This window comes from Lactuca virosa, chromosome 3 (genome assembly GCF_052849685.1).
Source record: "Lactuca virosa cultivar CGN04683 chromosome 3, Lactuca_virosa_CGN04683_v6, whole genome shotgun sequence".
NCBI classification, from domain to species: domain Eukaryota; kingdom Viridiplantae; phylum Streptophyta; class Magnoliopsida; order Asterales; family Asteraceae; genus Lactuca; species Lactuca virosa.
In genome coordinates this window covers 383030081-383052354 of record NC_136428.1, presented here as the reverse complement: position 1 = coordinate 383052354, position 22274 = coordinate 383030081, and the positions used below count along the sequence as shown (strand labels likewise).

The following is a 22274-nucleotide window of genomic DNA, read 5'->3' as shown; positions in this document are numbered from 1 at the left end:
ATCTTCATTCTCTGTAGGTTCACAAAGGATGTTTAAAAATCTATCATGTGCAATTTTGTTTGCTGGAAATGGATAGGTAGCATCATCTTCTTCATGATCAACAATATATGAATCTTCAATAACTGAATCTTCATCTTCATCTAGGTCTTCATTTTCACTTTCACTTTCCTTAGCCTCAATCCAGTCGAAGAAAGGTTCGTTTTGGTGATCCATATATACATTCATTCTCTTGTCATCAGCATACGCCAAATCCAAAAATTCCTTGTAATCACCCTCATTCACCGGTGTATGAATTCCCTAACCTAAAGACTCTTGTGGAAGGCAGAAATAGATGTCTTTGCTTGTCGTTCTGGTGAACTTGTGAAGGAATTCCATGAACTGCTCATACCCAAATGCATTGAAGTCAACATCTCGCACTGATGCTCTGCCGGGATCAAAGTAGACCAAGTGCTTGGGTGCAAACTGACCATTGTAGTGGAAATCCACTACAATGAAGTTCTGATTAATGGGATTTGGTGATGATGCCATTCTACAGAACGATTGAAGGAGACGAATGATCGATGGAGAATTTTGTGCCCTAATCGAGTTTATGGACCAAATGAGACTTCAGGGTAAAGTTTAACGAGAGGGGGATGACAAATCGGGGCCTAAATGCCACCTCATTCGCCACATAAGATAAAAAGTACACGTAGGATCGATAAATCCTTTGAAAACTGGTCATAAGGGGAACATTAATACAGTTCAACAAGTTAAAGGGTTAATAAAACACGAAATAAAGTTCAGTGGCCAAATGTGATCAAAGGCAAAAGTACCTTACCCTATCAACTAGTCATTATCCCAATCTTTTTTATTATTGTATATATATACAAAGTTTCCGTTTTATTGGTTGGAGTTCAACTCATAGTTCTAAAATATGTTACACTAGGTGTGAAACCCGTGTATTACACGAGTTTATAAAAAAAATTTAATATAAAATTATAACCATCACATATTTTTTAAAGTAATAATTTTACATAAATACAAAAAATATAATAAATAAAGTAAGTAATTTAATATATAATGTAAGATATTTAAAAGGTTGTAGGGCATTTATTATGAATTTAATAGAATGATCTACTTTATATATATAAATCTCATTAAAATGTGAATTTTAAATTTAAGAAAACGCAAAATACAAGAAAATGACAAATGGATAAAAAATAATTTAAAAGCTTTTCGAAAATGACATATCTCAAATTCAATGAGAACATGACATTTGGTAAAATTGATTTTCATTGATTAAGTTAAGATAGTTAAGATGGTTACTATTTTGTTTAAAAAAGATAAAAAGTACATTAATCTACGAGAAAATCGATTAAATTGAGTTGTTATATCATATGGAGGTTTACTATTGGGCCTACAGATAAACTAGCCCATACTCGTGTGGTTTTTGCTAACTCCCAATTTAAACCTGAAAAAACCCTAGACTTCTTCAATTGACTACTTGCAGGTTGCAGCAGGCGAATTCTTTACACTCACAAACATCCCCAAAAAAGGAGCTTCTGCTTCATCACAGGTTCGCTTCCGATCATTTTTTCTTCTATTTGATGAATCATCATTTCGATTATATCTCTGTGTGTTTTTGGTTAGCGTTTTACATTTATAAAGTCTATTAAATCTGAAAATTTGAAGTTTTTTTCTGTATTTTCGTTACAGAGAAGAATGTCGATCTCGGAGCTTGCTTGCACTTACGCATGTCTGATTCTCAGCGACGATGGCATCCCCATCACGGTGATTATCTTTTCTAATCAATAAATTTATGATTTTTTGTACTTTTTTTTTTGTATCTGATGATCATTATTAGGTTTATAACAAAATATGTAACTTGATGAAATTGCAACCATTTTTTTTTAAAACTACAAAATTGGATGTTTTTTCTTGCAGGCTGAAAAGATTACAACTCTTTTGAAGGCTGCTAATGTGAGCATCGAATCTTACTGGGCAGGCTTGTTCGCCAAGCTTGCAGAGAAGAAGAACATTGACGATTTGATCTTGAATGTTGGTGCCGGTGGTGGTGGTGGAGCTGCTCCGGCGGTTGCTGCACCTGCTGCCGGTGGTGGTGGTGCAGCTGCTGCAGCTCCTGCCGCAGAGGAGAAAAAGGTAAGTAAATATACTATTTTGTCCATTCATTTGCAACAAATTGTGTTTGGTTTATTATATCAGTTTAACATGGTTTTTTGGTAAATCATATGACGATGATACAGGAAGAGCCAAAGGAAGAGAGTGATGATGACATGGGATTCAGCTTATTCGATTAGGAGCATATTTTTGATAATTTTTTGTTGCAAGAATTCTAATATGCATGATTTCATCTTGTTTTGTGGTTGGTTGCTCAAAAAGCAGTGATTTTTGCTATTCTTTTTAAAACTGTCGATGTTTCTTTTATGCATATGTTAAAACCAAATTTTTAGGTTTAGTTTGGTATTTAGTTGTGTTTGATATTCGTTCCTAGAATGTTTTATGCTATCACATTTTATGAAAATTTGCAACTATATTTTTAATGTTTCATGAACTTTGGATTTAATAAGTGGGATAAAGATTAGTAAGCGTAAGTAACTCACCAAACTTATTTTTGTGTTTGGTATACCATTGAATTTATAGAAATTGCTCAAAAAGTACCAAGTTGACTGGTAGTATTGTTCAGTGAGTTTCCTCTGCCACATATTCTTCAACATGTGGCCGACTTACAACCATCACCCCCACCCTCACCACCTCACACTCCCACTACACCTATCACTAGTAACACCACCTCCACCTCTCCTTCATCTCTTACACCTCCATACCAACGCTCTACAATCAGTTCACGAGCTAAACAACCACTTCCAACTCCCTCTTATTATGACTGGCACCCAACAATACCCATTCCATACAAACCAGAGCACACACAAACTCCCTTAAACCCAATGCCTTTTCTGCCTCCACCACTTCCCTTTCTTTTGTTGAGCTATCCTCCTTCAAACAAGCCATTCAATCGTTGGCAACAAGCTATGCAACTTGAGTATCATGCTCCTGTAAAAAATAATACCTGGTCTCTAGTTCCTTGCCCCTCTAACGTCAACCTGGTCTGGTGCAAATGGATTTACCAGATAAAACGTGATTCTAACGGAATCATTGAGAGACATAAGGCGTGTCTCGTGGCTCAGGGGTATAGTTACGAGGAAGGCATCAATTATTTCGACACCTTTAGTCCAGTTATCAAACCCACCACTATTTGCCTATTCCTGTCCCTAGCTATCTCCATTGGATGGTGTATTCGCCAACTCAATATAAACAATGCTTTTCTTAATGGAGATTTAGAAGAGGCTGTCTACATGAAATAACCACAAGGGTTTATTGATCCCACAAAACCCTCTCATGTTTGTCGCCTCAACAAAACACTGTATGGTCTTAAGCAGGCGCCACAAGCTTGGTTCACCAAACTCAAAACATATCTCATTACTCAAGGATTTATGTCCTCGTCAATGTGGATGATCTTATTGTCACAGATACACATGCAAATTTCATTCAACGCTTTATTACACAACTACATCAGAACTTTGCCCTCAAAGATTTGGGCGATCTACACTTATTTCTTGGCATTCAAATCACGCGTCATGCTCAAGGCCTCACCATGAGTCAAGCTGGGTACATCAACAATATTTTGACACGTACTCACATGAATGATGCATCTCCCATCTCCACGCCTGCTGACAACCAGTCTCGTCTAACCCTGCATGGTGATCCCTTTTCTGACCCTAAGCTATATCGACAAGTTGTTGGTTCTCTACAGTACGCCACAATCACACGACCGAACATCGCCTTTGCGGTCAATCGAGTGTGTCAGTATATGCATTCTCCTAAAGTTCCATATTGGCAGGTTGTCTGTGACAACTGGCAGTTCTGGGTCAGCAAAAGTTAAACAAGTCAACGAGTTAAAATGTCAATCGTGATTTATCCCTTGCCTTTAGGGTTCTCGGCCTAGAACCCCAAAACATTGTGATTTCGGTTAGTACTTGGACAGAAATCACCATGTGATCTCGGTTGGTACATGGACCAAAATCACCATGTGATCTCGGTGGTGCTAGACCGAAATCACATGTGATTTCGGTGGTTCTATGGGGTTTTCGGTGGGAAAGAAGAGAAAAGAGAGTTGACTTCGTGACATGTGTTTCATCCTTTCCAACACAAAGTTTTACCGAGCGTGAATCAATGCAATTATCCAACAAATAACAAAGCAAATATCACCTTACCCCTCATTCCTTAAACATGGCCGAGAACTCCCCAAACCCCCCCCCCCCCCCACAATCTCCATTTTCTTCAACTTACTCCATATTCTCTCAAGAACAAGTCCAAGCTCTTCCTAGATAAACTTTTTCAAGTGGTTCTTGACAATTTGGTAAGTGTTTTCTTCATAATCTAGTGTTTCTACACACTTTTATGCTAGTTTCATCTCATTTACACACATTATCATGTGTTAAAAACTCTTAGGATAATACCACCTTCAAAGAGTTCTTCAACCACCTTCAAGTGTTCTAGGCTCGAAGATCTTCACAATCATCTCTTTATCCAACCACAACCACACTCAAAGTGAGTTCATACCCCCATATTTTTGAGTTTTTCATGTTTTAGGGGGGGGGGGGGGGATACAAGTAAAGTTTGGTTTATAACACAAAAGTTTGCATGTTTTATTTCTATCTTGAATATGAAGCATTATTTGCAAGAAATATGAGACTTTCTAGTTTTTAGAACATTTATTTGTGGTATGCTAGTTTTAAAGATATAAAACTAGGAAAAACAAACATAAACAAGTTATATGTTCTTTAGAAAAAGGTTAAAACCACAAAGTTACAAGGATTTTAAGACTTTTATGATAAAAAATATGGTTTTACAACATATGAAACTATTTTGAGTTAAAATCCCAAAAAGGTTAGAAACAAGTCTTATAATGTCATTTTTCCCAATAAATACCGTTAAAAACTAGAAATTGACTTTTTCTTAGCAAATGTTCCCATACCTGTGTCAGATGTAAGATTTCATGATAAAATCGTTTAAAAACATCTAGACGAGTCAACTACTATGTATTTAAATAAATGATTATATAAATAGGCTTAACTAAACATTCATAATAAACTATGATTGGTATAGTTTGGAAATCATAAATACTACTTTATCATCTCGGACGAAACAAATAATAATTTAAAGGTATAATTATTTAACACTATGGAAAGGTAATATTTTCCACTTACAAAAAGGGGTTTTCATTACACTACACGTAAACCGTTAATACAAATTTTGTGAGACATCGTCTTCACGTACCAACCAGGGTACCTACAAAAGTCCTGTATTGTAACCAAAGTCTCGATAAGAGAGCGTGACACTTGTGTATAGATCTATACGAGACTGACAAACCCGCACCTAAACTGTTAGCTATAGTTAGACCGACAGGCCTGGGGTGACAAATGTCTAACATTCCGACGTCTGAAGAACGTCGTAACAGGCCAACTAGTCGTTAACATGGTTATAATAACTCACATGGGGTATTAACAATACATTTGGTTTACGGGGATAACATACATTCAAGTACTTTTATATAAAGATGAAACTTCATAATTGTATTCTCTAGTACAACACTACTTACATTTTTGGTCTTGGGTTTAAGACTGACAGTTCATTTTTAAAGAATATATTGGATATTCTGAAAGCACACTCTATCATTTTTCAAGGAAAAGCTATCGATTTCTTCCATACAAAACGCTTATGAACTCACCAAATTAATTGTTGACACTTTTCAAAATCACTTGTATTCTCAGGAAATCAGTGAACAGGTAACCAAAAAGGTTTTGAAGATGGGCGTAGCAACGTCACGTCATATATTTTTGTCATTTGTATTTGGCATCAAACAAACAACGATTTGAATACAATGTAAACTTATAAATTATCAATATGATGGTTGTATGGCTTTGATCACTCTTATTCAATTGTTATGATACTGTACATGAAAGTCATCCACCCGCATACATTTTTGCCGTTCTGGTTTGGGGGTGTGACAGATTGGTAGCAGAGCATTCTTTATAGTGAACTAAGTATATCAAACCATGTAATATATACAACTATAAATACAATGGAGCTAAAACACTCTGACTAAGAAGTATACTTTTAAAATATAATAGTATTTTTATAAAAAGTATACATACATGCATACATACTAGAAACAGTGTTATAATAAGAACAATGTAAAAAGTATTTAGATGAGTTAAACACTACGATTAAGCCTAGACAATTATGTAATCATATATGGGATAAATATAGCCTGATCAACTATATTTATACGAGATATGACTAACATGTGTTTAGGAATGGTCGTGGTGGGCAACGAATCTAAAACTTACCTACCCTATATACCAAAAAACTTTAGAATCAACCATAAAGATTAAAATACTATAGGAGTATTTTAGAATTTTACAGAATCATACACTTAAGCCTTTCATGTATTTCTCATACCTCTATTCTCGTACAGACGTCATGGCAGGGTTCCACATGCCCGAAGACCCCTATTTCCCTAACCAGGGAAATGGTGGTTGGATTGAAGAGGATCCCGAAGAGGATCCTGAGGAGATAATGGAGGAAGACCCCGAAGAAGATCCAGAGGAGGAAGAAGAAGACTAGGAAGAGGTAGAGGAGGACTAGGACGCAGAGTCCGAGGTCATAAATCCTCCCTATGTCGCTCGGGTTCCCGCACATCGTTTGGGCTACCAGGGACCCACGCCCCGTTGGGCGGAGGACCTGGAGTGGTGGAGCAGACAGCAACACCAACGTTCCCCATACGACATGGAGCGAGATTTCTATAACCTCAGTCACATAGGACCGGCAGACAGGGCCCTCCTTATCATTGTTCAGCGGATCACGCATCTCGGAGATCAGACCAGGGCGTCGGCGAATCGAATCTTGGAGTTGGGGGCCGCTAATGAGGCCACTGACACATGAGATCGACGACTAGAGAGGGACTACCCCCAGACATGTAGTATCATTAACCGCCTCCATGAGGACCTCACAACCACTCGAGTAGAAACAAGGGAGTAGCAGGAGAGACACTCGACTCTCGAGGAGAGGGTGATCGCGGCTGAGCGCCGAATAGCGGAGATGCAGGCCTCCATGACTACATCCCATGGCCCACAGGAGACCACCCGCCGCGAGTAGGGCTTATACTACTCATGTATTGATTATATTTACGAGTAAGCGTTGGTGCTACTCTTTCATGTAGACCTTCTTTAAGGTTAATTTTCACACAACTATGTACTAGTACTATATTATCAATGAAATGGGCATGCATTTTATTTCATTGAGTGTCACTATTTGTTATGCAATTTTCTACTTATTATAGTAAATTTCCATTATGAATTGCTTGCAAATTACAATAACAATGTGACTTACTACATATATAATCGAGACATTCCATTACGGTAATACCCAACTCATAACTCTTATCAAAGACTTATCGTCGTTCCACCTTTAAACTTTATGGCAGAAAGATGCCACCATGAAGAGGTAGCAGGTGTGCCGCCAACACCTCAACAACTCCACTACCACCACCTCCACAAATGGACTCTGCGGTGTTCCAGGCTGCTGTAACAACCGCGGTTACTGCCGCCATGGTCCATTTCAGCAGTAACGACACGAATGGAAATGACAACGGGGGCAGAAACGGAACTAACAGCGCCAATTTGGGCAAAAGCCAATGGAATCAACGATTGTGCTCCAACAAAGAATTCATGAACTAACAGTTCCAAATTGGACCCAAACCTTTCCAATGGGCCTTATCCTAAAGCCCAACAATTTCCTTAGTCAACAAACTTTTTCCCATTTCGCCCACGAAGACCCACAACAACCCAGTCCAAGAAATGGCCCAACAAGAACCCAAACCCAATTAGGATTTTTTTACATAAAATGACGACTTGGGTTAAGTGTTCCTACTTAACCCATTAAGGAACTAATCCATTAATTCCACCACTCCAAACATACAATGTGGCCGGGTGTAATTCAAAATCCCAAATCCAATGGTCCAAACGCAGGTCCCGACAAATTCAAAATTCACGTTCCCGAAATTAGGGTTTTCTAAACCCTAATTAGGGTTTTCAACCCAATTACAAGCCAGCGAAGTCCAAGATTAAGCTATTAGGCCGATTAGGGTTTCACTATGTCGAGCACCACCCACTGCCACCTCGGGCGGTGGTGGTCGACAGCGGCAGCCACCACCTCACGGTGGTGGTGGCAATCTTCTTCAATTTTGACTAAGAAAATTGATACAACATTTGTCATTAAACACACACATAACATGTAAACACACACCAAAAAAACACACAACCACCCTCCCATGGTGGCTAGTGGCGGCAAAAGAGGTGGTAGAAGGCGACAGCCACCATGGTCGGCTGCCATGGTGGTTGCTCTCCGTTTTCTAGACAAATAAGCATGTCCTGCAGTGAAAAGAATTACCCAAAGTACTTACCTACCATCGACACACATGCCAAACGCGCACAACAACTTCCCCTTCGGAGTGGTGAATGCTGACTGGAGCAACGAGACCAAAATCTTACGAGCGGCGGCGGTTATGGATTTAGAGCTAATCTGGAAATTACATTTTAACCCCCAAACTCTCTATTATGGCTTTTAACTCCCTAAGACCAACACCCCGCTAAGATATTATGGATTTAGAGCTACAATAAATTATATTATACATCTCAGGGTTTTAGAATTTACTATTTATTTACTCATTTTATTTAATTTCAAACGGAGTGTTACAACTCTCCCCCACTTAAATTAAATCATGTCCTCGAAATCATTCCTTACCACTCCTGACACGCCATACAACTTGAGCAACACGGCCGCAACCACAAGCATTCCTTAGCCTTTCCAAGGCACCCAGAGCCAACCCTCGCAGGGTTCTAAAACCTGAAGATGAACGAATTCCTTGCATCATGATCACTTCCACTCCGTCTGAAATCTATAGTCTCGAGATGGTCTGTCTCCGTGACAGACCGCCCATATCGAATCATTGCTGAGTTCACTGCACTTATCTCCCAACTGGCTATTCCACTTATGATACTATTTAGTCCAATTGTAAACAACTTAGTATATGCCCCGGATGACAAGCAACTCCACACATGGACCCAAATCACTGAAACCACTCCAACTCATCATGCTGCCACATAGCTGCTTTCCTCAAGAACAACTGGGACCTCCCTGGTCCCAACTTGTCTGCCAACTGTCCGGAACACCGGACACCTACCCGATTGCTGAGCCAAAATACACATACATAACAGCCTCTTATCATATACAATCACCAACTACCCACCTTTTCCTGATTCCAACATTTCGTGGCTTTATTACAGATAGAACCACCCCGAGACACATCACAACTGCTTAAGCTACATCGAACCAAACCCATTCCTTAGCCTGGAATCCCGCATTTGACGCCCTTGGCATATAGATGCCCCAAATATCATCTCACTGATACGAAATCCTGTACTTGCATAGTGCACCATGACTTTCCGTCATCCGTTACTTGACCGATAAGTAAATACCCTTAAGCCATTCCCCAAGACTACCAGTCTCGCACATGGTCCAACCACCAGATTCCCAAGCACTCAATACCGAGGCTACCCAACCTAGACTTGTAACTTCTAGATTCCTGGTACGCATTTACTTATAAATTATTCATTTCTATAGAGCTACTCGACGAGTTGGAGGCCCCAAAATCGTCGAGTAGAAGCGAGATTGGACGTGGGGTTTAAGCAATCTACTCGACGAGTCGAGAGCCCTCGACTCGGCGAGTAGGTCTGCCAGAGTGAAACCCTAATTTCGGGGTTTTGCACCCTATTTAAGCATCATAATCCCCACCCCTTGGTCTCATTTATAGCCTCGTTGTCCCAAACCCTAATCCACGAAACCCTAGAGCTTTCCTTGAGTGTATGAGACATTTTGAGTGACCTTTGTGCACTTTTGAAGCTTGTGGAAGAAGTAGAAGATAGAGGGCTCCAGAGGGAAGGAGTAGATCCAGAAGCTACACTCCATTTTCTACATTTTCTGGTAATCAAGTCTCTAACTTGATCATTCTTTTCTTAGATCTATTTACTTCCATTTTATGAGGGTTTTGGTTCAAGAACCTTGGTCTTTGGGATTTGGACGTCCCAAGTGACTTATATTTCAGATCTAGGATCTAGGAGGGGTTCTGTGGCATAAAGGTACAAAATTTATGACCATGGAAGCCCCATGCAAGCATAAAAACATTATTATGGTCTTTTTAGCCCTAAAAGGCCATGCATGGAAGGAAAGTTTGGAACTTTACGTGTCCAACTGATGTTTAGAGTCTAGATCTAGTATATTGTGCCTTGGTTTGGGGTATTATGGCTTGTGGACCAAGATCTATATTCTAGAGAGTTACGGTTTGAGCTAAACCCATTAAGAAGGACTAAGAGCGGGTAAAGTTGGAAAAGTTGGAAACTTTACCCTTAAAAGTGTATTCCCAGTGTGTAGATGAAGTTTGGAGTTTGGATCTGAAGGTTAGGAGCTTAATCCATTAAGATGGCTCAATCAGATATGGGAACTCGGCAAGTCCATAGAGGGACTCAATGAGTTGATTTAGTTTGTCCCGTTTTAGTTTCAAATAGAACTCGACGAGTCGACGAAGGGACTCGGCGAGTTAAATTGGTAGATCGCGACTATAAATAGTCTGGAAATTCGACAAGTTAGGGGAGACTCGACGAGTTAGATTGCGATTTCAGGATCCAGGACTCGACAAGTTGGTGAAGCAAATCGACGAGTCGGGTCAACCAGAAGGTTGACTTTGACCAAAGCGTTGACTTTAGCCAAGGGTAAAATGGTCATTTTACCCTAAGGAGAATTATCAGATTTTGACTAAGTATATTGTATTGATGATAGTCGGGGAGTCGTTGGAGCAGCCGTCAGAGATTCCTCACACGAGATTTCACAACTAGCATTTGAGGTGAGTTTTCCTCCAGTAGGAACGGGTCTAAGGCACCAATGCCAGCCTGTTTAGATGTTAGTAGTTCTGGGCTTCGGGGCGGTCCCGAGAAGTGTTTATGTATGCTTGATGTCTTTTTGATTCTTGCATGTTATGTGGTATGTGTTCCGGGCTTCGGTCTGATGTCGGGGCAAGCCTGATGTATGTTAGCTTATATGTTATGTGTTATGTTTTCTGGGCTTCGGTCCGATGCCGGGGTAAGCCCGCTGTATGTTTATATGCTTATGTTATGAGTTTATGTTATATGATATGTGGTATGTATGCCGGGGCAAGCTCGATGTCGGACGAGGTCCGATGCCAGACGAGGGCTGATGCCTGGGTAAGCCGATGCCAGGTTCGTCCCGATGCAGCTGGGCAGAGTCCCAAAGTGATGTTATATGTTACGTGTATGGTATGTGGTAGATTGGGGGAGCTAACTAAGCTTTGTTCTTAAGGTTTTCAGTTTTGGTTTCATGTACTTCCGCTAGTAAGGGGAAGAGCTCAGGATGATTGCATGACACACACCATTGTTTTTAGCATGAGAGGATTCACTATGATTTATGATATTATGATTTTGATACTTTGACAGATTTGATGACGTTTTCGAGATACATGATTATGATTTTATGTGATTGATGATATGGATGGTTTTTATTACTGATTTAAATCAAAATTTTTGGTCTGTATTTTTGGGACGTTTCAAGTTGGTATCAGAACCTTGGTCTGAGGGATTCGGGCATACTCTCGGGTGTGTCTGGACTCAAACTAAGGACTCGGTATGAAAATTTTAAAAAGAAAATCATTTTTATAAAAAGAATTTTGAAAAGAGAAAAAAAGTTTTGAAAAGAGGAAAGGGTGTGGTGCATGCAATCAGCCGAGCTCAAGTAAGTACCCCCAAATTACCCATACAAGTTTATGTTATGATATGTGTATCAACTTTATGAGAACTGCATGCTAGATTAGGACTAAGGATCTAGGAAGGATGTCTTACGTGCCTGCTATATGTGTATCAGCTTTATTAGAATTGCATGCTAGATTAGGACTAAGGATCTAGGAAGGATGCCTTATGTGCCTGTTATATGTGTATGAGCTTTATGAACCGTATGCTAGTGCAGATTAGTCAGTGATGGCCTGAATGAGATATGTTTGATTATGTTCACTCGATGCTCGAATGCTGCTTGCTTCGTGATTTTAGGAGTTCTAGTTATCTTTTACTAACTAGTAAATGAATATGTTAACTTACATATTGCAAGGACTTAATAATTTTAGAAGGTTAGGTCTCGCTCTATTGCGCAGCTCTTGTTTGAGTCCAACCGTTATAGGGTAGGATCTCTCATTCGAAGAATTATCTAGTCTTAGTGATATGTAATAGTATTCACGAGCTAGTTAGGGGAGATAGCAGGGACTTCTTATGCAACTGATAGTGGAGAGTGGGTTGGTGATTACCCTAGGGAAAGCCTAGGATGAGTTTAGCATGAGATCAACAGTAGTAGTAGTAGAAGGGACTTGGTAGAGTCGAGGCAGTTCTTGAGGAAAGTACGGATAGATGTGGAAGGTAGTATGGGCCTGTACTACTGAAAGCAGAGGATCCGTACTCGAATCAAGAAAGGCCGAGATGAATCCAGGAAACTTGTAGTGTGTTAGATCCCTCGAGATATGATGAGTATACTGATGTTTGTTATGGTGTATTTTCAGTATGGCGACGCTACGCACTAGGCCGGTTGGCACTTCAGGCACTGGTGAGGGATCAGGCTCGGGCTCTGGAGCCGAGCAGATGGATGAGCAGACGAGGGAGTTCATCTCCTCTGAGATCACGCACAGTATTCTTGAGCAGACTCTTGTGATCTTCAGTTCGATCAAGCAGGGTATCCTGGAGCTTATGGATGAGAGATTGAGTGCTTTCCGCACTGAGGTGGCGGCCATGATGGGGTCGCGCACACTCACCTTCAGGGAGTTCAGGTTATGTGGAGCTCCCGACTATCATGGGGCTCGAAACCCCATTTCAAGTAGTAGATGGTTGGCGGATGTCGCCAACGCATTCCGCACCATCAGATTTCCCGAGGGGGACAAGTTCAGACTTACGTCCTATTTTCTGAAGGAGTAGGCACGTGACTGGTGGGAGGAGGTTGGGAGAGCCATTGGAGATGATGCGGTTTTGGACGCGATGACCTGGAGTGGTTTTTCGACCAGGTTTAGGGCCAAGTTTGCACCTGTGATTGAGGTGCAGCAGCTTGCTAGGGAGTTTCAGGATCTCCAACAGACGACTGAGACGGTGAACGAAATCACCGCTACGTTCAGGGAGAGGGTCCTTCTCGTTCCGCAGTATGCGATGGATGAGGAGATGAAAAAGGCCCGATATCATGAGATGTTGCGGAGTGATATCCGCCAGTTTGTGAGCCGTTCCAGCTGTAATATGCTGGAAGACATGATTGCTAGGGCTCGAGAGAGGGAGTTGGATTTAGAGTTGGAGAAGAAGAGGAAACCTGAGGGGGTTGAGACAGGGAATGTGGGAAAAAAGCCCAAGGTATCAGAGCATAGATCTAGGAGCCAGCAGATCTGCGGTTGTTGTGGCAAGTGCGGCACGATGCATAAGGGAACGTGAAAGGCAGGGAGTTCGGGCTGCTACAAGTGCGGCCGAACTGGTCTTCTGATCAGAGATTGTACAGCTACCACCACCACCACCACGGCAACATCAAATCTGATTTGCTTTCAGTGCAATCAGAGGGGACAGAAGCGGTCCCAGTGCCCGAGCTTAGCAGCTGCGGGAAAGGTGGCAGCACCTTCTCTTGTTACATTGAGGATTATGGATGGCCGACAGGGCCGAGCTGAGGCGCCTACGGCGCGGAGCAGGGCTTTTCAGCTTACTGCAGAGGAGGCACAGGCAGCTCCTAACGTGGTGACGGGTATGTATCTTCACCTTATATCTTTATGTTTATTGGTTATTGCTTATGTTTATGTGTTTTATTATAGGATCGTTCCTTGTGAACGATATCTCTGCTCTCGTATTGTTTGATTCGGGGGCTATCCGATTGTTTGTGTCGCTCGCACTTAGCAAGCGATTTAGTAGAGATCCTGGGGAGTTGGACTGTCCACTAGATGTTGAGATAACGGATGACAGGACCGTCAGGGTTGTGAGAGTTCATCGGGGATGTACATTGCAGTTGTTCGATGAGCAGTTTTCAGTAGACTTGGTTCCTATTCCCCTGTGAGGGAATAAGGTTATAGTGGGTATGGATTGGTTGAGCCCCAATGGGGTAGTGATCGACTGCGAGCAACAGCTAGTGAGTTTTCAGACTACTAGTGGGGGAGGGTTAGTGATCCAGGGCGAGAGGCCACAACGCGGACCGATCTTATGTTCAGCAGCGAGGGCGAGGCGTTACCTTCAGTAGGGTTGCACGGGTTATGTCGCTTATGTCATGGATACCCGGGATAAGGGTAAGGCGACAGTGGATGATGTACTGGTAGTACGAGAGTACCCAGACGTATTCCCGAAGTATTTACCTGGGATACCTCCGGAGAGACAGGTCGAGTTCAGGATTGACCTAGTCCTTGGTGCGGCTCCGATAGCCAAGGCACCATATCGATTGGCTCCTCCTGAGATGCAGGAGTTGTCTACGCAGCTGCAAGAGCTGCTAGACAAGGGATTTATCAGGCCGAGCAGTCGCCATGTAGAGCCCCGATCCTGTTTGTGAAGAAAAAGGATGGGTCACATCGCATGTGTATAGACTATCGGGAGCTGAATAAGGTAACAATGAAGAACCGTTATCCCCTACTGAGGATTGATGATTTGTTTGACCAGCTACAGGGCGCATCTTGGTTCTCCAAGATTGATCTACGGTCGGGTTATCACCAGATGCGGGTTAGGGAGGAGGATGTGCAAAAGACAGCTTTCAGGACTCGTTATGGTCATTATGAGTTTGTGGTGATGCCGTTTGGGCTCACCAATGCTCCAGCCGCATTCATGGACCTCATGAACCGCGTGTGCAGACCGATGCTGGATCGGTCTGTAATAGTCTTCATAAATGACATCTTGGTTTACTCCAAGACTCAGGAGCAGCATGAGGAGCACCTGAGGTAGGTGCTAGAGACGCTGAGGAAGGAGAGAATTTTCGCAAAGTTCTCCAAGTGTGAGTTCTGGTTGCGCGAGGTGCGGTTTCTGGGGCACCTTGTCAACCAGAAGGGTATTTTGGTCGATACGGCCTAGATAGAGGCCATGATGCAGTGGGAGGTTCTGAAGTCTCCAACTGAGATTCGGAGTTTCCTGGGTCTAGCAAGTTATTACCGGAGATTTATTCAGGACTTGTCCAAGATTGCAGTTCCGTTGACCCGACTGACCAAGAAGTCGGTGACCTTTCGCTGGGGGCCTGAGCAGTAGGTAGCCTTCGAGACTCTTAGACAGCGGCTACGCGAGGCACCGATTTTGACTCTGCCTGAGGGAGTTTATGACTTCATAGTTTATTGTGACGCGTCGATTATGGGCATGTGTGCACTTTTGATGGATCGGGGACATGTGATAGCTTACGCATCGAGGCAGTTGAAGCCTCACGAGGCTAACTATCCGACGCACGATTTAGAGCTGGAGGATGTGGTTTTCGCCCTCAAGATTTGGCGGCATTACCTCTATGGATTCTGTTGTACCATTTACACGGACCACATGAGTTTGAGGTACCAAATGGATCAGCCGAATCTGAACAAGAGGCAACGACGGTGGTTAGATGTGGTGAATGATTACGACTGTGAGATCCTTTACCACCCAGGCAAGGCCAATGTGGTGGCCGACGCCCTGATCCGTAAGGCGGTGGCGACTCCGATTAGGGATATATGTTTGAGGATGACAGTGATTACTCCATTGCTGGAGCAGATTAGAGAGGCACATGTTAAGGGCCTGAAGGAGGAGCGTCAGAAGTGCGAGCGGATCGTAGGCCGAGTGGCCTCGTTTGACTATGACAACCGAGGGTTGTTGACCCTGCATAGGAGGGTCTGGGTTCCGTACTGGGGCGGAGTGCGGTAGGTTCTGATGGATGAGTCCCATAAGTCGAGGTTCTCCATCCATCCTGTGGCGACGAAGATGTACCGAGATCTTCTCCCTGACTACTGGTGGGCATGCATGAAGTGGGATGTTGCTTGGTACATGGAGCGGTGTTTGACCTGTAGGAAGGTCAAGGCTGAGAACCAGAGACCTCACAAAAAGATGCATCCGTTAGACATTCCTGTGTGGAAATGGGAGGATATCACCATGGATTTCATTACCAAGCTTCCGAGGACCGCACGTAGAGTAGATTCGATATGGGTCATCGTGGATCAGTTGACCAAGAGTGCTCATTTTATCCCCATCCAAGAGAGTATCTCAGCCGAGAAGCTGGCCGAGATATACGTGCATGAAGTAGTGGCACGATATGGAGTGCCTGTTACGGTGGTGTCAGACCGAGATGTCCGTTTCACTTCCAGATTCTAGAAGCGGTTTCACGAGGAGATGGGTAATCACCTCCATTTCACCACCGCTTTCCACCCTCAGACAGACGGATAGAGCGAGAGGACGATACAGACTCTAGAGGAGATGCTACGCACATGTGTTTTGGACTTCGGTGGCGGTTGGGATACGTATCTTCCGTTAGCGGAATTTTCTTATAACAACAGTTACCACGCCAGCAAAGACCGACCGCCCTTTGAGATGCTCTACGGGAGGAAGTGTAGGACCCCAATCTGTTGGGGCGAGGTCGGTCAGAGAGTCATAGGGAGTACTGAGGTAGTACTCAAGACTACAGAGCGGATCCAACAGGTCCGAAGCAGGCTCCAGACTTCTCAGAGCCGGCAGAAGAGCTACGCCGACAAGCGGCTTTCAGACTTAGAGTTTCAGGTGGGCGATATGGTCCTCCTGAAGGTGTCATCCGGTTCCGGAAGCGGGGCAAGCTGGGCCCCAGGTACATTGACCCTTTCAGGGTTATTGCCCGGGTGGGCAAGGTGAAATATCGGTTAGATCTACCAGCAGAGCTCAGTCAGATCCACAACATTTTCCATGTTTCCCAGTTGCGGAAGTGCTTAGTGGATGATTCAACGATTTTGCCCTTGGAGGATATTCAGGTTGAGAACAGCCTAAACTACATAGAGAGACCGGTGGCGATTCTGGACCGCGAGAGGAAAACCTTGAGGAACAAGGTTGTCCAGCTAGTGAAGGTGTAGTGGCATCACCGAAAGGGTTCAGAGTGGACATGGGAGCCTGAGGAGTAAATGAGGGAGCACTACCCATAGTTATTCAATACAGTAGACTTCGAGGATGAAGTCTAAGACAAGTGGGTGAGAATTGTAACGCCTAGATTCCTGGTACACATTTACTTATAAATTATTCATTTCTATAGATCTACTCGACAAGTTTGAAGCCCCAAACTCGTCGAGTAGAAGCGAGATTAGATGCGGGGTTTAAGCAATCTACTCGACGAGGTGAGAGCCCTCGACTCGGCGAGTAGGTCTGCCAGAGTGAAACCCTAATTTCGGGGTTTTGCACCCTATTTAAGCATCATAATCCACACCCCTTGGCCTTATTTACAACCTCCTTGTCCCAAACCCTAATCCATGAAACCCTAGAGCTTTCCTTGAGCGTGTGAGCCATTTTGAGTGACCTTTGTGCACTTTTGAAGCCCATGGAAGAAGAAGAAGATAGAGGGCTCAAGAGGGAATGAGTAGATCCAGAAGCTACACTCCATTTGCTACATTTTCTGGTAATCAAGTCTCTAACTTGATCATTATTTTCTTAGATCTATTTACTTCCATTTTATGAGGGTTTTAGTTCAAGAACCTTGGTCTTTGGGATTTAGACGTCCCAAGTGACTTATATTTCAGATCTGGGATCTAGGAGGGGTTCCATGGCATAAAGTTGCAAACTTTATGACCATGGAAGCCCCATGCAAGGTTAAAAGCATTATTATGGTCTTTTTAGCCCTAAAAGGCCATGCAAGGAAGGAAAGTTTGGAACTTTACGTGTCCAACTGATGTCCAGAGTCTAGATCTAGTATAGTGTGCCTTGGTTTGGGGTATTATGGCTTATGGACCAAGGTCTATGTTCTAGAGAGTTAGGGTTTGAGATAAACCCATTAAGAAGTACTAAGAGCGGGTAAAGTTGGAAACTTTATCCTTAAAAGTGTATTCCCGGTGTGTAGATGAAGTTTAGAGTTTGGATATGAAGGGTAGGAGCTTAATCCATTGAGATGGCTCAATCAGACAGGAGAAAATCGGCGAGTCCATAGAGGGACTCGATGAGTTGATTTTAGCTTGTCCCGTTTTAGTTTCAGATAGAACTCGACGAGTCGGCGAAGGGACTCGGCGAGTTAAATCGGTAGATCGCGACTGTAAATAGTCTGGAAACTCGACGAGTCAGGGGGAAACTCAACGAGTTAGATCGAGATTTCAGGATCTAGGACTCGACGAGTTGGTGAAGCAACTCGACGAGTCGGGTCAACCAGAAGGTTGACTTTGACCAAAGCGTTGACTTTGGCCAAGGGTAAAATGGTCATTTTACCCTAAGGAGAATTATCAGATTTTGACTAAGTATATTGTATTGATGATAGCCAGGGAGTCATTGCAGCAGCCGTCAGAGATTCCTCACACGAGATTTCACAGCTAGCATTCGAGGTGAGTTTTCCTCCAGTAGGAACGGGTCTAAGGCACCAATGCCTGCCCGTTTAGATGTTAGTAGTTCTAGGCTTCGGGGCGGTCCCGAGAAGCGTTTACGCATGCTTGTTGTCTTTGTGATTCTTGCATGTTATGTGTTATGTGTTCCGGGCTTCGGTCCGATGTCGGGGCAAGCCTGATGTATGTTAGCTTATATGTTATGTGTTATGTGTTCCGGGCTTCGGTCCGATGTCGGGGCAAGTCCGATGTTTGTTAGCTTATATGTTATGTGTTATGTGTTCTGGGCTTCGGTTCGATGCCGGGGAAAGTCCGATGTATGTTTATATGCTTATGTTATGAGTTTATGTTATATGATATGTGGTATGTCTGTCGGGGCAAGTCCAATGCCGGGGCAAGCCTAATGCCGAACGAGGTCCGATGCCCGACGCAATCTGATGTCGGGGTAAGCCCGATGCTGGGCAGGAGCCCGATGCCGGGTAAGCCGATGTCGGGTTCGTCTCGATGCAGCTGGGCGGAGTCCCAAAGTTATGTTATCTGTTACGTGTATGGTAAGTGGTAGATTGGGGGAGTTCATTAAGCTTTGTGCTTACGGTTTTCAAGTTTGGTTTCAGGAACTTCAACTAGTAAGGGGATGAGCTCGGGATGACTGCATGGCACACACCATTGTTTTTAGCCTGGGAGGATTCACTCTGATTTATGATATTATGATTTTGATACTTTGACAGATTTGATGATGTTTTCGAGATACATGATTATGATTTTATGTGATTGACGATATGGATGGTTTTTATTACTGATTTAAAACGAAAGTTTTGGTCTGTATTTTTGGGACGTTTCAAGACTCCTATGCGTCACATATTGATTATCCACATGATCCTGAAACTCAAGATCCAAACCCTTTACTTAACAGTCTCTACCAGTTCCATCTTGAATTCCCATAATCATCCGGGCTCGCCTACGGACCCCAAAGATCCTCATCCTAGAACGGAGAGTAATTCATTGCCAACCATGGCCGGTGTTCCCAAAACACAAGCTTATCTCCCTTTCATGCTTGTGACCATCACATAAATAGTCTAATTCGGACCGATGAATGCTATGATCTTATCGCAGCCTAAAAGTACTTCATCCAACCATGCTTACCACCCATGGCCTTTCCACACTCCACTATGACATCGTCGCACCTCTCGAGTTGAATCCTATATCCCATCAGGGTTTCGGGTCGCACCTACGGATTCCTACTGCTCACTATGCATAATCAAGGCGATGCCAACCGGCGATTGGGAGTTTCCTGAACTCCCACCAACACAACGTAGGCCTAAGCAGCCACTTGTTTCTCCCCCACTTGGACTCGACGATGCTCTTTCACCTCTTATGCATTATGGATCTCTGATCCATTTCCATCAATATGCATGACCCGCCCAAATCCTGCGCCGACAACACAAGCGCCCCGTAGTTAGCCAAACACAATGATCACTCAGCTCTGAAATCCTAAAGAATACTCTTGTATTCTTAACCAATCGGATGATTCAATCACTTCCAAAGGCGCCCTTTTACTAAAGAAATCCGAAGGTGAATACACATTTACCAACATCTTACCGCTGCCTATGGACCGGTAAATGCTACGGGCTACCCCGCAGTCTTACAACACTCTCGCCTCATCACAACTGTCCAAAATCTTACTGCCAATCCATCAGATCGGACACCCTATGTCGAGCATCCACTCGCAATGTCACCGGCTGAAACGATAAATCTTGCTATGCTTGTAGCGACCCATAGTCTTGGAGCGATAACTCTATCGTACGATTTCCCGCCCGTGATGCACTGTATCCGGCCCTGCTGGCCTCTCGAAAGCTGATCCAAAATCTTGGGTCTCTTCCCGGGACCGTCCAATATATACACCTGATCTGTTCCCCTCTTCCCAATGTGCTCCAAATCGGTCTCCCGCTCTCGAGCTATAGAATCATATCATTCAGGGTCTCGCACCCTGACACATTCACCAGCTCAATTGTCAACGACTGAACTGCAATAGCTGGAGTAACCTTTTCCCTAAACCGGGCTACAACTACTCCCAAGACATAGTCTCCAATACCGAAAGCGCAATAGACCACACAATCAATCCTTGCCGCCTAATATAAGAGATCCAAGGCGAACTCAAAATCCTGGCAGTTTTTCCACTAACTGGCTCACCACCGGAGCCAGGACCAAACCCTGGTCCTTCCCCTTGCGTGCTCATCCTCATCTAGCAAAGCAGTTGTCCCCACGATCAGAGCATAACTAAGAATTCTCCTTCCCAAGCTTCTTAGATTCTCGAATACTTTCCCCGATTCGAGTATGGATCCCGTGGTTTCAGTAGTACGGGCCCAATACTACGTTCCACACCTATCCATACTTTTCTCCAGAATCATCCCGAATCCTCTAAGTCACCTACTCCAATGATGTACTAAATGTCTGCTAAACAGCAACCCAATATCCACCGAAGCACCTCCTAGGCTCCCCCTAGGTTCCTAACTTCACCGAACAGCCCCACTAAACTCACTGGAGCATATCCTAGGCTTTCCTAGGTTCCCATCCTCATCCTGCCCTCAACTGCTAAAAGATTCCCACAAATGTCAACCAACTACCTCATGAATATAGTCACATACAACAAAGGTCAGATAATCCTTCGAGTACAAGATTCAACCCTAGTTGGACTCAGACGAGAGCTGTGCAATAGGGTCAAATCCATTCCTCTTAGATTATTTAACCTGTACTGTATGCGACTTAACATATTCACTTACTAGTTGATCAACATCACTAGGAATCCCACAAAGCACAAAGCAAGCAGCATTCAAGTAACAGTAAATATAACCAGCATACACTAGACAAGTCAGTCTATCCACATGTACAATCTGCAAGCAGGTAACACCTGTCACTAACCTCATCCTAGGCTTACCCTAAGGTAATGAAATATCATAGAACATTCGGCCCTCATACCACAACTCATGCTGTCCACATCCATCCATCCTCACTGCTGGCTGCCTTATGCATGCAAATTATACACATAACAGGATATAAGGCCAAATACATTATTCTAAGGCTATAAGATCCTAACCGTATAAATTTTTTAAAGCATCCACTTAGCAGTTACTGATACCAATAGTCATTATATTTCCAGCATATCATACAATATCTCCAAGGCTATATGCATCACATATCAGGCCAATCAATCACTGGCTACTCAGCACTAGCATGCAATTCTACCAACTCATACAACATATAAAGGCATCTCTCCTAGCCCTAACTAGCATGCGATTCTCATAATCATAAATCAAGTAGTAACAAATAACATATACGGGTATTCTGGGGAAACTTACTTGAGCTTGGCTGTAACGCCTGTGTTTCTGGGCTCGTCATTAATGTTGATGTAATAGTGTAGGTTAACCTTTGTAAACCGTTTTGAAATAATAGAAATGTATTATTTGAGTATTATGTGTTTTGTGCTTAATTGTGTGACTTAAATGAACTAATGATAAAAATAAGCGTCAAAATAAAATATTAGATAAAGCCGATATCTAAGGATAATGTTGTAGTGGTTGAAACGAGGTTTTCGGATATATAAAGAATGCCGAAATCC

At 43.1% G+C, this 22274-nt stretch overlaps 1 protein-coding gene across 1 annotated transcript; it reads left to right on the top strand.

Annotated features, from left to right (window-relative positions):
- Window positions 1-1424: 1424 nt before the first annotated feature.
- Window positions 1425-2455, top strand: LOC145167700 (large ribosomal subunit protein P1-like). Its single transcript, XM_079086936.1, has 4 exons — window positions 1425-1555; window positions 1696-1770; window positions 1924-2139; window positions 2244-2455. The coding sequence occupies exons 2-4, from the start codon at window positions 1702-1704 to the stop codon at window positions 2295-2297; spliced, it is 339 nt and encodes a 112-aa protein (XP_078943062.1). The 5' UTR covers window positions 1425-1555; window positions 1696-1701; the 3' UTR covers window positions 2298-2455.
- The last annotated feature ends 19819 nt before the right edge of the window (window positions 2456-22274 follow it).

Excerpts from the sequence above, each read along its gene's own strand:
- LOC145167700 (XM_079086936.1), top strand. The coding sequence starts at position 1,702 with ATGTCGATCTCGGAGCTTGCTTGCACTTACGCATGTCTGATTCTCAGC. Across the intron at positions 1,771-1,923 it reads ACGATGGCATCCCCATCACG|GCTGAAAAGATTACAACTCT; the intron begins GTGATTATCTTT and ends TTTTTCTTGCAG. Across the intron at positions 2,140-2,243 it reads CTGCCGCAGAGGAGAAAAAG|GAAGAGCCAAAGGAAGAGAG; the intron begins GTAAGTAAATAT and ends ACGATGATACAG.